Raw genomic sequence first — 16,167 nt, 5'->3', positions numbered from 1 at the left:
TGCACTGCTTATTTTAATACTCTCATACAATTAGCAGTCTTCTAATATACGAAGAATCTTCTGAGGGTGAGAGTTAAAGAACTCTCGTAGGCACAGAGTAATAATGTGGCATTTTACTACAGTAATATAAGATAAGTTGATTTCTTAAGAAGTATCATTTATAAAGTGCCTTTATTCAAGTCTTGATAAGTTTAAACCTCTATGAGTTTGAAGGGGAAACACCTTCTCCTTTCTTTAACTGGCCTAATAATCTGGCAATTTCACTTGTATATTCTTTCAGGTTATCAGGATAAAAATAAACCAACAATAGAGAATGTACTAGTCATTATACGGTGCATACAATAAGATACTGCATATTCCTCTACAGTTATATATTCTTTAGATATGTATATCTCTATCTTGCAAGACCTATCATAGCATATATAATAACCCATAAGATTAAATATACATTACTACCTATAATAGTATATCATATAACCCAAATCTCATAAGATATAACCATCCTGCAGTATAGTATATAATTACCTCTCTGTACTAGAAATATTTATTTTTTTATTTCGGAAAGACCAATGGAAGAACAAAAGAATCCAATTGCCTTTCAATGCGTGTCCTGTAATACAATAATTTCAGATTCTTTCTTTCTATTGGAGAGAGTAGAAGAATCTCTTTTATTCACAGAAGTCCCAAATACAATCATTGACACGTCAGTTACTTCAATAGAAATAGAAGGTGTCTCTTGTTCATACTCTAGTATAAGGTGCATCTGCAATAAAGAAATAGGCAGAAAGTACATTACAGTTAATGAATCATTAAATAACTGCTTAAATAACTATCTAATAAAGATAAAAGAGATAAGAGGATATCAATTAGGCGTAAAGAAGCAACAGAAAGATGCAAATATAATGACAAATAAAGAGATAAACACAGAAATAATAAAACTACAAAGGTTCTGTACATTCCTATACGGCAAACTAAAAGAAATAAGGCAGTAGTATAGGGGTATAATACTATTATAAATATAGGACATAGTAGCAGGGTATATTCATCATAGTATCCATATAATAAACAATATTGCACTGTACACCTTATATTTACGTTATAATAGAGTAATAGCTATTTATTCAGGCGAACCATAATCATGCACTATATAATATATTAGTACTATACATAGTTGTATACAATAGTGCACAGGTGCATAGTATAGTGGAATGCACTGTGATATACTGTAATATACTGTGATATGTGGGAATACACTGTAATGCACTGTGATACACTGTGATATATAGAAATCTACTATAATACACTGTAATGCACTGTGATATACTATAATATGTGAAAATCTACTATGATACGCTGTGATACACTGTGATATGATATAGTGCATTATAAATATACTATACTCACTGTAATATTCCATAGTACATTGCAATAGTCCATATAAACCCGTAATAATCACCATAAAAAGACAAATTGCACAATATTATAGCATAGAACACCCTAATGAACCACATACTACTGTAACACACCCTATAATATACCCCAATGAATCACAGCAATTCCACTAAATTTCACTAAAAATACAACAATATGACATGTATATGCACACATAAGTCTTTACCTTTTATTCCCTAAAAGTAACTAATTAATTATACTCCAATAGAATAATATATCTATAAATAAATCCCAAAAATAAAATATTACCAAGAAATAAGAACAAGACACTGCCAGAATAATAGTGTACTAGTAGACTAGGGTACTAGATTAATAATACTACTACTAGCATAATATTACTACACTACTACTGCTACTAATTCTTTCATATTACTACTACACTACTACTGCTACTAATTCTTTCATACTACTACACTAATACTACTGTATACTACTACACTAATACTACTACTAACAATTTCTTCATACTATTGCTACTACACTACTACTACTAACAATTTCTTAATATTAATATTACCATATCCACTCCCTTAATATCTTTATACTTATATCATCTAGTGCTACTAACTTCCTATTATTTATCATAACTGTATTATCACTGATTATTATACTGTCTTTGTTGATATATCTTACAGTATCATGTACTATCTCGAATATTAAATTATTCAGTTTAACAAAACTCCTTCCCTTCCATTTAAACCAGCCTGCTTCTACTAGGCTTATTTTATCTTCACTGAATCTTATGTCTCCTGTGCAGATATTTGTCAGGATGAATTGTTGTATGAATTTATATGAGTTATCTAGTAGAACGCGTATTATGAACTTAATTAAGTCATTGCGTCTTGGGTATGTCTTTGGGTCAATTGACTTAAACCCTTTCATTTTTAGCTTAGCCAGGATATCTGTGTGCTCATTTACCAAGGATATTAGTTCCAGGATATCTGTGAACTCTTTAATTATTGTCCAACTGTGGTTATCTGCGGATATTCTTATAATGTACGTCGTATTATCGTTTTTTATATAATTAAACTTATGCGATAATATTTCAACGGAAAATGGAGGATTAATCCTTGGGCCAGGCGCAAATATATTGGATACATCAGGGGCGCACACTTCTTCACTGCTTATTTGATCAAATTCAATCTTTATTCCTTTTTTATGCCAGTAAATATTCTGTTGCAGGTCCATAGGCTAAAAAAAAGTGAAAAATAAAAATATGGAAAGTGATAATTTATTTTTAGGTGGATTAAGTCTTGTCAAGTTTATAAAAAGTGGATTAAGTTATGTAAAGCTTATAAAAAGTAGATTAAGTCTTGACATAGCGGATTAAGTCCTGTTATTTTCAAGTAAAGGTGTAAAAAGTCTTGACAAAGTGCCATAAATTCTGTCACTTCGTAAAAAGTCTTATCCCCTGAATGTACAGAACTTATGGCCCCTCGAAAAAATATTAAGTTTTGTCAAAATGCATAAATTTATTTTTGCAGCATAAAATAAAATGGCAGAAACCATGCAGGAACGCGGTAAATCTGCGTCTAACCCATTAGAGTGCCTTGAATTTAGCAATGATTCAGTGAGCAACAGGATTCTCCTTAAAAAAGCCCTTCCTGAACTGATAAACTTGGACACGTCAATTTCCATACTAATTGAGCGAGTTTCCGTTGAAGAATTTCATGCGTATAAAAAATACGTTAATTTAATTCTACAAGAAAATCCTGCAGATAACCTGAGTGTAGCTGGAATTAGCCCGAATTTGCAGGAAAAAGCAAGGATTTATCACATTTCTATGATGAAAATCCTAAAATATGTGAAAAACAGTGATAAAATCGAGTTAAGAAGTGAAACCACTGCGGAGGATGGGTTTGAAATCGAAAACTGCCCAGAGGATGACTCTGATTTGTTGTTTTACCTTATAATGGGCATTTTTGAGGAACATTTATTCGGGTTATATAAACCATATTGCATACAGTATGTTATTTATGCAATTGCAATGACAAATTACAACAGGATGAGCTGTTTTTTATCATTTTTATGCAGTTTGCTCCAAGGAAATGACCAGAGACGCACGATTTCAGCACTTTTCATGGCCTCCTTCGTTGGACATATTAAAAAACCGTCTCAAGACGCACTGGAAATCATCCTGGAGTACGTTAGACTAGCAAAGGAACGTATTTCCACTGTGAATGACAAGTTTAGTCGTGTTTTACTGTCAGGTCTAAGGTTTATTAATGAAAATAACCCCAAAATACCCGAAATCAGTGATTTTTTAACGGAATTTGAAGGAATTAATGGGGAGCCTGTTGTATTCCCGTTTGATAAAGCACCAATTGCAGCATATCAGGCCATTATAGATGAAATAACAGACGAAATAATGGAATAATTTATTTTTTGTGGCAAGACTTTTTACACGTTATTGGGAAAATGACAGGACTTTTTACACCTTTACTTGAAAATGACAAGACTTAATCCACTATGACAGAACTTAATCCACTGTATGCCAATAAATAGCAAAAATTAATCCACTATGACAAGACTTTTTACGAAGCAACAGGACTTTTTCCACCTTGTCAAGACTTATGGCACTTATATTTATGTATTACAACTTTGTACAAGACTTAATCCATATGCCATAAGTTTTGTCCAAATAAATTACAAGACTTAATCCCCCCCTCCCCAAAACTGACAAGACTTAATACGCTCTATCCCAAAATAACCCTTAATTAATAGACATAAAAATGAACACTTTTATTTTCTTTCCTTCAGTTTATGAATCTATTATAAACCCATTATTTTTGCTTTTTAAAACTTTTCTTTACTTCTTTTTTGATTTCTTCTTTGGGATTATCATTCTTTTTGTTTTTCTAACGGTATAATTTGTTGTCTTTTGTTTTTCTTTGTTCGTTCCTGTGTGCTCTCTCTCTTTCTTCTCACGCTTCTCTGCCTTTGCCTTTGCGATTTTCTCTTCACGCGTTGCTTTTCTTCGGATTTTCCCGATCATTTCTTCTGTCACAAACCCGTTAGAATCATCGTCTGTTTCATTTTCGAAGCCGTTAGATTCAGGTTCAGTCTCTGAAGAATATCCTTCATTTTCACTTTGTGTGCTGAAATAGTCGTTATTATTACTATTTGGGGAAATATCCTCTTTAGGCGTATCATTTCCATTTGTGGCAATTTCCTCATCTGTCGCATAATCACTTTCCAATTCGGTAATTTCATCATCGAGATTATTTCCTCTTTCGTTAATTTCCCTAACCATTTTTTTCAGCGCACTTGCAGCGGTCTGCGCCTTTCTTTTATTCATCTTTTTATATCCCGTTATAACGCGGCCTATAGAAGCATAAGCAACAGCCTTAGGGAATCGCCTAATTATCATTCTTAATGAATTTATTCCATAAGCAATCACCTCATCGTCCCTGAAATCACTGCAAAAATTTTCAACAATCAAATCACAAACTGCTTCTACCTCTTTTTCTAACGTATTTTCATGGATTGCTTGTGAAATTGTTGCAAAAACCGTTGGTAATTCATTTTCATGCGGGAATAAAAAGCGCATCATATAAGACATAAACCCTTTTACCGTTATTTTACAATACGCAATCATCCTAGATATAACCTGGACCAATAATAGTTTAACTTCACTGGAATATGTTGATTTTTTGACTAATTTAAATAATTTGGCGGTTATTTCTGGTGCATTCTTAATTCTATTAATTAAAATTACTATATTTGGTAATTTTTCTAATTCTTTTTCTTTTTTTTCTGCCAATTTTTTCAGAATTAATTTTTCCTTTCTCTCATTTCTTTTTTTATCTGCTTTTGTCTCTCGTTTTATCTTAAGATCTGTCTTTCTAGAAGGCATATCTACCTCCTCTTCCGTTATAACTAGCTGTACTCTGTCTAATAAGTATCTTAAAATGAATTTTATAACGGTTTCTGGTGCAAATTCAATAATTTTGAAGACAATTTCCGTTGATTTTTCATCTGTCCATGTATTTCTGCTAATTAAATGCATGTATATATACGCAGCCCTTTTAGAATGCATTTCTACACCAGATTTAACGGTATTTTTAAGAATATTTTGAATTATTTCTTTATATTCCACATCCCGTATGATTTCTGCAATTAAAAACTGCAGGAAGGTGGTTTTAGTCCTTTTATCCATCGATTCTATCAAGGGTATGGCTTGTTTATAGAATATTTCAGGCCCTAATTGTTTTGTTTTTTTTAAGGTAGAAATGGCCGTTATAACGGCTTGTGAAATTGCCTTATTTAGTAATGTATAATAATCTAGTGCAAAATTAAATATTTCTGTTGAAATATCTTCTGAGAAATGTTTTGAAATATGAGGCAGAAATGTAAGAAGGGATGCTAATTCTTTGTTCTTTGCTTGTGGGTCTAATTTGGATATTTTTATCATTCCCTTTAACTTTTCCACTTCATTCTTGTATAAGCTTGTGAAACTCTTTGGGTCTCGCTTAATTTGCAGCTGCAGACGGATATCCATGTGAAAAAATTGAAAAAAATAAATATATTTATGTTTATAGACTAATTATATACGGGAAAATAGAGGGCTATAAGGGTACCCCCTTGTATTATATTTATGAGAGAGATGTAAGGGGGGAGTATTGGAGAGTTAATTTATGAAGTGGTTCTAAGGGGGTACCATTGGAATTGTTTGGGTTTTAGTGAGTTCTAAGGGGGTACCATTGTATATTATTATTTTATATGAGTTATAAGGGGGGAGTATTGTAATTAGTAAGAATGTGTTGTATTTATGACTAACTATACTCGGGTATATAATACTGTTATGTTTAGTCATAGTACGTTATAATTAGTCTATCTCTATATATTCTGTTGTATTTATGACTAATTTATAAGTCCTGTTGTATTTAGTATACTACCATTGTATTTAGTCTTCTACTGTTACAATTAGTATATACTCGTTGTATTTATGACTAACTATTCAGATAATATTATTTGTTTATTTTTTAAAATAATTCGTTTTATAACGCACATTGTAATTGGTGCTTTATGCTGCGCTTATTTCTTGCAGAATTCCTGCAGACGCATGGAAATGGAAAGAGACTTACGTGCGCATTCGAATTTATTTGAAGACTCTTCCATGGAGGTCATAAATAACCAAATTCAAGATGATTTAAACGCATTTTCCATTATATCTCCAGTTACGACATTAAATCACCCGGAAATACCTGAAATATCAACGACATCCCAAAATAAGTTGATAAAAATGTCTAACTGCTTTTTTAATCAAGTGCACCTGTTGGATTCTTCGGGTAACATTGTCTTAACGGCTAGTTCTGGGTGGTCTGGGTGGGATATTTTCCTACCAACGGGTGAAAAGGCCGGGAAATTAACAAAGAACATAACAGGAACAAAGTATTACCTTAATTCTTCATTTGGAAACTGTTTAATTAAGTATTTTAACGTATATTCCAATGCAGGCCCTAGAGTTTTCCATATTTATGCAGATTTATTAATTGAAAATCAAAAAAAAAAAGAAAGTCTCCAGGATAGAGTTCGAAAAAAATCGAACGAGTACGCTTTTTTAATCAATAAGCCACCATATTTTAATTATGAAAGTAATTCTTATGTGCTTAATTTTAACGGGCGCGTGACAATGCCGTCTTCCAGGAATTTCCAAGTGATTCACCCAAAGGACACTTCGTATATTACAATTACATTCGGGAAAATCGCACAAAATGAGTACATTTTAGACTATTCTTACCCTTGGACGCCTGTTCAGGCACTTTCCATTGCACTTTCTTCATTTTCGTGGAAATTAGGCGGATAATTATCTGTGGATTAAGTCTTGAAATATTTTTATGAAAAATCCGTTGTAAATTAGACTAAAAATTAAAAAAAAAGTGCAAAATTTATAGATGTTTTTTTTTGCAAATTTATGCATGAGAACGGGTTATTCGGGCTATATCGGGTTATATCTGGTTATATCGGGTTATTATCAGAAGCAAACACAGTTATATTAGGGTTATATAAGGACTGGACTAAATTTAGTATGAAATTAGACAGGATCATATACAGGAATACTGTTAAAGCAGTTAAGCACAAGGCTAAAATGGATAAAATGATGGTAAAATCCGTTAATTCCTGGAGAAAACAGTTATTTAGACTATTTATGACTAAAATAGGCGTAAATTATATAGGAGTAGAATAAATGAGTGTTATATATTTAGTGAGTTATAAGGGGGGACCATTAGGAATTTGGGTTATACAAGGGGGGAGTATTGTATTATTAATTTTTTAGTGAGTTTATAAGGGGGGACCATTGGAAGTATTAATATTATGTTGTATTTGTGACTAACTATACTAGGGTATATATACTACTGTTATAACTATTCTTATACTGTTGTATTTGTGACTAACTATACTAAGTTTATATATTACTGTTATATTTAGTCACATCCCACTGTAATTAGTCTATCTCTATATATCCTGTTGTAATTAGTCTATATATTTTATAACTCAAATTTGGTCATAATTTACATATTTATTCTATTCCTGTTGTAAAATAGACTAAATTCCCGTTGTAATTAGTCTATGCCTTATACTAGGGTTACATCATATGGATATTTATAAATAAATAAATTTTATTTATAGTTATATACGTATATATGGAATACTGTTGTAATTAGTATATTTCTGTTGTATTTGTGACTAATTTGTATATTTCTGTTATAATTAGTCGTATACCGTTGTATTTGTGACTAACATATATTATGTGTTCTGTTGTAATTAGTGTATTTCTGTTATATTTATGACTAACCATATACTACTGTTGTATTTAGTATTCGGGTTATAATTAGTATATTTCTGTTATATTTATTACTAATTATACTCGGGCTACAAGGGGGTACCCTTACAATTACTTATAACCCGTTATATTTATGACTAACTATACTCCATATATAATTCTAATATTTTTATAAATATTTTTATATTATTAATATCCTGTTGTATTCATGACTAATTTAGTATAATAATAAGAGTATAATTTATTTCTCTACTGCATTTACTGTATACGGCAATATTTCAACGTACTTTTCAGCAAATAAGTCATAAACTGCAATAAATGGGTATTCAGATATAATAATTCTTTCACACTCTTTAAGCCCCTTCCTTTCCCTCATTATTTTCCGTAAATAATTTTCATTTTTGGTTCGGGTTATAGCGGGTTTTGATTTAAATGCTGAATTAACTTCTCAATTGTTAATCTCCTGATGGAATTTTCATCTTTTTCTGCATCTGACAGTTGCGCATACGGAACTGTTGTTCCATTTTGGATTAAAAATTCATCTACCCCGTATAACGGGTTAAATTTATTTTCAGAAGGTATCAAAATACCGTTGGCCTTGGTGGAAAACAAGTGAAATTCATTGTTTTTATCAATATACGCATAGAAACACTCTGCTGTGCACGTAATTTCGCCTAATTGTGATAAATTATTGACAATTTCTGCTAATTCGCCGTTTTTTAGGACAGATTTAACGTATGGCCCTGGGAAACCACTTAATTTCTGTATGTATAATGAATAATCTTCTACTACAACGGGTCCCTGGACTATTTCATGGGCTGCTTTTGCCTTATTTCTTATAATTTCCTCTGAGGTGCCTTGAATTTCATCTAGATCCTTTGCAATGAAGGTATATTCTATTCTGTCCTTGATGTATGAACTTATTTCCTTTCTTTTCCTAGGGCTTCCTGTTACGATTGTAATCATGTATTTTCTTCTGCAAAAATAAAAAAGAATTTAAGTCTTCAGAAAAATTCGCATTTACCGGGGCATTACTTTTGACACATGGTGTATAAAGTTTTGTCAGATTTCCCAGGACTTATGACACTATATATATAAAGTTTTGTCAGGGAATAGTGCAATACTTTATGCACTATGTGTCAAAAGTAATGCTTTTTTAACGGAATTCGTTAAAATGAAAATTGTTATTAAAAAATGCTAATTTAAAGAATGGATTTTTAAAATAATTAGCTGTTATATGGGATCTAAATGATTTTTAATTAAAATTATAACAGAATTTATTACATCATGTGGAAAAAGTTTTGGTAATTTTGGGAAGAGAGGGAATAAGTCTTGTTATATTTTCGGGGAGAGGGGAAAAGTCTTGTACAAAGTGGAATAAGTCTTGTCAGTTTTGGGAAGAGAGGGAATAAGTCTTATACAAAGTGAAAAAGTTCTGGCATATTTGACAATAAAAAATTGCAAGACTTTTTCCATTCCTCCCTAAAATATGGCAAGACTTATTCCACCCTATATACAATTTTCTCTTATTTCACAACAACCCGACAAGACTTAATCCGCTTCTCCCTAAACAGACAGAACTTAATCTACTCTTACAGAACTTAATCTACTTTGTCACAATTTATTCCACTCTGACAGGACTTTTTCTACTTTTTATAAAACTGGCAAAACTTAATCCACTTCTCCCCGAAAAAACCCTTAATTAATAAATAGTAATAAACCTCTTTATTCATTATCTCTTCTAATACTTTTCACAGTAATATTTTGGCTAGCTCTTTCCTTCCTTCTCTCCTTTCTCTCCTTTCTTTCTTCACTTTTCATCTTTCTCCCGGGTTTTCCCATCTTCTTCTCTTTTTTCTTCTGATTTTTCTCATTTTCTGGTGATTTTTTTTCGCTTCCTCGCTTTCTCTCTGCAATTTCTTCATCAGTGAAGCCAATTTTTTTGATTTTCGCAATGAAAAATCCGTCTGTATTGTGGGTGTGAGGGTAGAATCTTCTGGTCATCCGTAAAGAAGGATGGAACACCCAGCCCCTGTAGGATTTGAAGCCTTCTTCACCAATGGGCAGTTCTGTCTCCACAAGCCGTGCATTCTTCCTTTTCTTCAGTAAATTATCTACAACGTACTCGTTCTCTTCAACTAAAATTGAACACGTAGAATAAACCAACACAGAAGACGCACTCTTCGCATCCAGCATGTCAAATCCCTTTAGAAGCAGGGCCATCTGCTGATACTGCAATTTCTTTATGTCTTTCTCAGTTTTGTTTCGCTTGATCATTTGGTCTTTTGAAATTACACCAGTCCCAGAGCAGGGAGCATCCAGGAGCACTTTGTCTACACTACTGTAAGGCAATCCTCTTCCCCCAAGGACTGTGACTATGGAATTCGTGACACCCATCCGTTGTAAATTTGCGACTAAAGAAAGTGCCCTATTAGGACACACATCATTAGCGTAAAGGGTTCCTGTGTTGTTCATGAGTGCAGCTAAGTGCGTTGTCTTTCCGCCTGGTGCTGCGCACATATCTACGACTGTCTCATTTTCTGTTGGATTTAAGGCAATGGCTGCGAGTGTGGAAGTGGGTGACTGCAAGATATAACTGCCAGCCAGGTATTCTGGCGTAGCACCAATTGGTATATCTGAGTTATACACTACAGCTGAACAATTATTCCATTTAATTGGCTCTATATTTATGCCTCTATTAATTAATTTCTTGATGACAGATTCTCTTGTCTCTCTGAGTGTATTTATCCTTATGGTTGTTGGTCTTTTTTGGTCAGAAGCAATTAAGAATGCTTCTTTTTCTGTCTTGTTGAATATTTCTGATATTTTTTGGAGTAAAAAGTCATTGTATGTAGATTCAATTGGGGAACATGCGTGTTGATTTTCGTCTTCTGAATGGGAATGGTCTTCTGTTTTGCTGGCGTGTTCTCGTTCTACTCTCATTTATGAAAAATTTGCAAATAATTAATTAAATACTACTGGAAACTAGTGTACTAGTGAATATACGTTGTAACTGTGACTAACTAGATTTGGTAGTATATTAGTGTATTTTACTGTTGTATTTGTGATTAGTTCTAGTAAGAGGTATTTTTCTGTTGTAGTATACATTTGTACGTTATAACTGTGACTAACTGTGATTGAGTGTGTTTTACTGCTGTATTTGTGTATTTTCTGTTGTAACTGTGACTAACTGTGATTAAGTGTGTTTTCAGTTGTACTGTGAATTTTCAGTTGTAACTGTGACTAACTTTGACTATTTCTAGTAAGAGGTATTTTTCAGCGGTAGTATACATTTATACGTTGTAGCTGTGACTAATAATCTCTACTAGACAATATTTGCTTTGTGAATATAAATAATTTCTTGACAAGAAGTATTTTCTGTTATAACTATGACTAATATTCTCTAGTAAAGAGTATATTCTGTTGTATATGACTAATCTACAATAAACATGACTAACTTCCAGTGAATGTGTATATCCTGTTATAAATATGACTAACTTCCATTAATAACCATATACACTCTAATAAACACTGTCTCTTTAATACTCATAATGTATAATTATTTCTATTTATTTACATGAAAATAGGACACCTGCGTATCTGCTGTGTTTCTGCTGATGACCTGCAAATTCATGGATGGGCAATGGGTCTGTCCTTACTTCTTTTGTCCCAATGTCCTTTAAGTATATTTCCAGGATCCTTTCACCTGCCCTTAAATTCTTGTAGTATATTCTGTGGTACGCCCTGATCTCTGCAGCTGTCTTTGTGACAATGTAATTCGCAAGTACGCCCCAGTTCTTTCCAATGTGCGGGAATAAAAGGGCGAATGTCTGTCTCTCATGGATCTTCCAGTCGTCTAATGTTTCTTCCTTTTTTTCTTCTCTTTGTTTTATCTTTACGGGAGCCTTTTCTTTCTTCTGGTGATATTTCTTGAAGTATTTGTAGAATATCTTTAGGTCTATTTCTGTCTTCCCTGGGATACTTTTCATGTACTCCTTCCACTTCTTCCCTAACTCTGGGAATAAGCTTGAGAATATTTCCATTTCATGAGGTGCCCAGTCTCTGGCTACAATCTCATTGAGTTCTTTGTCTGGGATCTTTCTGGTGTCTGTTGCTATCTGTGATGGCTTTAGTCTTAGCTTATACTTCAGGAGATAGTATAATTTGACTATTTCCTTGTGAGATCTCCATGGGAGATATTTTCTTCTAATTTCCAGGAAGTTCTTTCCTATCTCCAGGAATGCACTTTTTATGGCAGCTTCATCTCCTGCGTATACGTATACTTGTGCACTTATTTTATGTTTTGCTTCAATATTTTTTATTGTGTCTGTGTATACGTAGCTTGCTAATTCGTGTGGTTCTCTGTCTGGAATTGGTGCTTCGTTTAATTTACTTCTTTCGTCTGCTGTTCTGATGGCTTCTGAGATTAATTCTTTGTCGTACCCAAGGAATCTCATCTCTTTATTATTTGACCACATGGTGATTTCTGCTTCAACAGAAGGTGATACTTTTTGTTCTTTGTTCTTTTCTTCTTGCAGTCTAGCGACTTCTTCTTGTTCCACTTTATATTTTGCCATGAGGTACGTGTAAATACTAGGAATACTTTCTGGTCTAGAAATATCTTCACTTGTGTCTGCACGGTAGTCGTAGGCTACTGTATTTATAGTATCTGAGGGTGTATATATTTCTGTTTCTGTTGAAATATTCTTGAATACTGGAATATTTAACGGAACTATATCTGTGTCTACTGTACTTTCTGGGACTAAGTTTATTCCACTGTGTGCGTGTATTAATTCGTATGCGATTCTGTCTGTCTGTTCATTGATTAAGCAGCTGTCTGAGTCTGGCATAATTAGTTCATGGCTGGTTATTTCTTGGCTAGCTAGGTCTTCTTCTGCTTGCTGATTGATTATCTCCATATTAATTATCTGCTGAGTGACAGGTTCTTCTTGTGACTGACTGACTAATTCTTCTACTGGGACTAATTCTTGTTGGTTTATGGCTTGTTCTTCTTGTTTTACTTTTGCTAATTCTTTTACTGGGACTAATTCTTGTGACTGACTGACTAAGTCTTTTACTGTTACTAATTCTTTTACTGGGACTAATTCTTGTGGCTGACTGACCAACACTCTCACTGTGACTAATTCCTCTACAGGGACTAATTCTTTCACTATGAGTGGCTCTTGTCTAGTGACTAATTCTTTCACTGTTATTAATTCTTCTACTGGAACTAATTCTTGTGGCTTACTGACTAACTCTTGTCTTACTTCAGAAAATTCTTCTACAGGGACTAAGTCTTCTACTTTGACTGGTTCTTGTCTAGTGACTAATTCTTCTACTGGGACTAACTCTCTTACTGCAGCTGTTTCTTGCCCTGCTTCAGTGAATTCTTTCACTTCTTCTGTGGGTGCTGACTGACTAAACTGCTCTCTCACTGCGCTTGCAAAATCTGCTCCTTCACCACCTTCTGCTTCTTCTGTGGGTGTTGGCTGAGTGAATATTTCTTCACCTTCTTCAACTATTTCTTCTCTACCTTCTCCTTTCACTTCCACTTTCACTATTTCTTCTCTACCTTTACCACCTTCACCTTCTTCGGGTACATCCTGGTGTGTATATTGCTCTGTTATGACTGTCTTATTTTCTGTGGCTTTCTGTGCATTTTGTTCTCTTTCGTATATTTCTATTGTGTCTTCTTCTATTTTTCTTCTCTTCTGGCTCTTGTGCGTGTCTCTGTGTGGTGCTTCAGTGGCTTCTTTCTCTTTCTGACTGTCTGCGTATGCACTGCTGTCTGTGTACGTTATGGACAGATCCTGTATCTCCTCTAGACTAACATACTCTTCTATTGCTTCTTCTACTGCTTCTTCTGGGTGACTGCTTTGTGCACACGGAATTTCTTCTTTCTGCTCTGCTGGGTGCAGTGTCTCTGAAGCATAATCTCTCTCTCTGTGCGTATATCTTGACTGATACTGTGTCCCCCAGGGCCTGTGCCTCTGCTGCATGTACGCGTCGTATTGAAGTTGCTCTCTCTCTGGGCTGTAGCTGGAGTGCCATCCTCTCCTTCCAGTTTCTTCGTAATTTGCGTATCTTTCTTCCAAGGGATTTGTGTAGTATCTTCTGGGATGTGTTCTTTTATTGCCCTTTCTTGAATGCCAGTTCCTCCGTCTCTCCCCCGTCATTCTTTAAGAAGTAAAAGAAAATTCACTCTATTTACTCTTCATTAATTTAATTTCTTTTTGTTTTTAATGAACATGGAGAGCGTAAAGGGCACTATCCAAGAGATAGAACGAAATATTATCGCTTCCAAGATGAATTCTTGTGAAGATGGAAATTCTGCTGAAATTAGTGCTGTAGTGAATTCACTAAAAAATACAGCAGGAAAATGCACAAAAACTGGGACAACAATTGTTGGTGTGAAAGGTGACACTTTTGTTATTTTGGCTGCTGACACAAGATCCACTAACGGCCCAATAATTGCAGACAAGAATATTAGCAAGATCCATTATATCTCTGATAATATCAGTTGCTGTGGGGCAGGTACAGCTGCAGACACTAGATTTACTACAAAAATGGCAGAATCTGCCTTAAAACGGTTTAACTTAAAGTATAACAGGATTCCTGCTCTGTCTTACTGTGTGAATATCCTGAAAAGGCATCTTTTTTCATACCAGGGCCACGTTTCAGCGAGTTTAATTGTGGGAGGGGTTGACGAGACTGGGCCTGGTCTATTTGGAGTGCACCCGCATGGGAGTGTAGACACTCTTCCATATACTGCGCAGGGCTCTGGTTCTTATGCTGCAATTGGTGTCTTGGAGACTGAGTGGAAAAAAGGCATGCAGGAGAGTGAGGCCGTGGAGCTGGCATGCAATGCAATTGAAGCAGGCATCAGAAATGATTTATACTCTGGCTCTAATATTGATATATGCATTATTCGCCAAAATGAAACGGAAGTGTTCCAGAAGGAGCATAGAAGAGGGTTTAAGGTGATTGGGAAGAAGCAGCCAAGAGAGATGAAGTACACTTATCCCCGGGAAAGTATAAAAATAACAAAAGAAGAAGTGTTTGATTTGATATCTGTTACAAATGAGATGGAGGTGGAGTACTAGACAGAATAAATCAGTGCGGTGTATTTTTCTTGGCTATTTCCTTGAGATTTCTGTGTTTTTTATGGTGCATTTGCAAAGACAAATTATGGCTGGTTTTAGTTCTGCGTGGTTTTTTGTGCTTGAAATGGATTTCTGTGAATTTTGGTGCATAATATCCGGGTTATACCGGGTTTCTGGATATTTTGGTTTACTTCGTGCACTCCCTGTATATGTAATGTATTTCTGGGTTCTTTGGTATTTTTGCTGCTAAATAATTTCGGTTATACTATGGAATAATTATGAAATATATCTGGTTGTATATGGGTATATTACAGTGCATTTAGGTCATATGCACAGTATTTGGGGTATTCTGTGCATATATCCAGAATTCTTCATTGATTTCCTTTTAGTTTCGGGTTATATAAGAAATTTATGTAAACTTGCAGTATAATCTGCTGAATGAGAGTGCTTCTTGTGGAAATGCTTCATTTTGTGTGTGCTATAAGGTATATTCTGTAGCGTGTGCTGCATGTGATAATTTGGGTACTTTGTAATTTCAAATTCACTGAAGCTAAAAGTGGAACACAAAGGAGTGCTCCTTCAGAAGGCACCTAAAACGCAATAATCAAGTGGATACATATTTATTGAATGGTTTTGTGCTGCATCTTCATCTGATAATTTGATCTGTAAATATTAATCTGAGAAAAAACCCTTCACTTCATTAGAAGAATCAGAAGAGTTTCTGTTCTTTAAGGAACAAAATATTTTCAAGAAAGTGTCTTTCGTGGTATTTTCTTAATAAAAGAATCTTCCTGCACAAATAACTTAGTTCTTTGTGTGAAGCTG

At 34.1% G+C, this 16,167-nt stretch overlaps 11 protein-coding genes across 11 annotated transcripts; 5 read left to right on the top strand and 6 right to left on the bottom strand.

The window, feature by feature from the left end:
* Positions 1-569: 569 nt before the first annotated feature.
* On the top strand, positions 570-992 carry NESG_00523 (uncharacterized protein; the record flags this gene model as incomplete). The annotated part of the gene is made up of 1 exon (XM_053048174.1): positions 570-992. One exon carries the CDS (start codon positions 570-572, stop codon positions 990-992), a length of 423 nt encoding a protein of 140 aa, XP_052905999.1.
* Positions 993-1,117: 125 nt separating this feature from the next.
* NESG_00522 (uncharacterized protein) lies at positions 1,118-1,459 on the bottom strand (the record flags this gene model as incomplete). Its single annotated transcript, XM_053048173.1, has 1 exon — positions 1,118-1,459. One exon carries the CDS (start codon positions 1,457-1,459, stop codon positions 1,118-1,120), a length of 342 nt encoding a protein of 113 aa, XP_052905998.1.
* Positions 1,460-1,965: 506 nt separating this feature from the next.
* Positions 1,966-2,640, bottom strand: NESG_00521 (uncharacterized protein; the record flags this gene model as incomplete). Its single annotated transcript, XM_053048172.1, has 1 exon — positions 1,966-2,640. One exon carries the CDS (start codon positions 2,638-2,640, stop codon positions 1,966-1,968), a length of 675 nt encoding a protein of 224 aa, XP_052905997.1.
* A 307-nt stretch (positions 2,641-2,947) lies between these two features.
* NESG_00520 (uncharacterized protein) lies at positions 2,948-3,829 on the top strand (the record flags this gene model as incomplete). The annotated part of the gene is made up of 1 exon (XM_053048171.1): positions 2,948-3,829. The coding sequence occupies one exon, from the start codon at positions 2,948-2,950 to the stop codon at positions 3,827-3,829; it is 882 nt and encodes a 293-aa protein (XP_052905996.1).
* Positions 3,830-4,261: 432 nt separating this feature from the next.
* On the bottom strand, positions 4,262-5,953 carry NESG_00519 (uncharacterized protein; the record flags this gene model as incomplete). Its single annotated transcript, XM_053048170.1, has 1 exon — positions 4,262-5,953. The coding sequence occupies one exon, from the start codon at positions 5,951-5,953 to the stop codon at positions 4,262-4,264; it is 1,692 nt and encodes a 563-aa protein (XP_052905995.1).
* A 447-nt stretch (positions 5,954-6,400) lies between these two features.
* NESG_00518 (uncharacterized protein) lies at positions 6,401-7,261 on the top strand (the record flags this gene model as incomplete). Its single annotated transcript, XM_053048169.1, has 1 exon — positions 6,401-7,261. The coding sequence occupies one exon, from the start codon at positions 6,401-6,403 to the stop codon at positions 7,259-7,261; it is 861 nt and encodes a 286-aa protein (XP_052905994.1).
* Positions 7,262-7,369: 108 nt separating this feature from the next.
* On the top strand, positions 7,370-7,642 carry NESG_00517 (uncharacterized protein; the record flags this gene model as incomplete). Its single annotated transcript, XM_053048168.1, has 1 exon — positions 7,370-7,642. One exon carries the CDS (start codon positions 7,370-7,372, stop codon positions 7,640-7,642), a length of 273 nt encoding a protein of 90 aa, XP_052905993.1.
* Positions 7,643-8,650: 1,008 nt separating this feature from the next.
* Positions 8,651-9,205, bottom strand: NESG_00516 (Ham1 family protein; the record flags this gene model as incomplete). The annotated part of the gene is made up of 1 exon (XM_053048167.1): positions 8,651-9,205. One exon carries the CDS (start codon positions 9,203-9,205, stop codon positions 8,651-8,653), a length of 555 nt encoding a protein of 184 aa, XP_052905992.1.
* A 759-nt stretch (positions 9,206-9,964) lies between these two features.
* On the bottom strand, positions 9,965-11,182 carry NESG_00515 (uncharacterized protein; the record flags this gene model as incomplete). Its single annotated transcript, XM_053048166.1, has 1 exon — positions 9,965-11,182. The coding sequence occupies one exon, from the start codon at positions 11,180-11,182 to the stop codon at positions 9,965-9,967; it is 1,218 nt and encodes a 405-aa protein (XP_052905991.1).
* Positions 11,183-11,808: 626 nt separating this feature from the next.
* On the bottom strand, positions 11,809-14,415 carry NESG_00514 (uncharacterized protein; the record flags this gene model as incomplete). The annotated part of the gene is made up of 1 exon (XM_053048165.1): positions 11,809-14,415. The coding sequence occupies one exon, from the start codon at positions 14,413-14,415 to the stop codon at positions 11,809-11,811; it is 2,607 nt and encodes an 868-aa protein (XP_052905990.1).
* A 66-nt stretch (positions 14,416-14,481) lies between these two features.
* NESG_00513 (uncharacterized protein) lies at positions 14,482-15,342 on the top strand (the record flags this gene model as incomplete). The annotated part of the gene is made up of 1 exon (XM_053048164.1): positions 14,482-15,342. One exon carries the CDS (start codon positions 14,482-14,484, stop codon positions 15,340-15,342), a length of 861 nt encoding a protein of 286 aa, XP_052905989.1.
* Between the last annotated feature and the right edge of the window lie 825 nt (positions 15,343-16,167).

The sequence above is a fragment of the Nematocida ausubeli genome (assembly GCF_000738915.1).
Source record: "Nematocida ausubeli strain ERTm6 chromosome Unknown supercont2.1, whole genome shotgun sequence".
Lineage (NCBI taxonomy): Eukaryota > Fungi > Microsporidia > Nematocida > Nematocida ausubeli.
The sequence above is the reverse complement of the archived record's forward strand: the minus strand, read 5'-3'. Positions and strand labels throughout refer to the sequence as shown.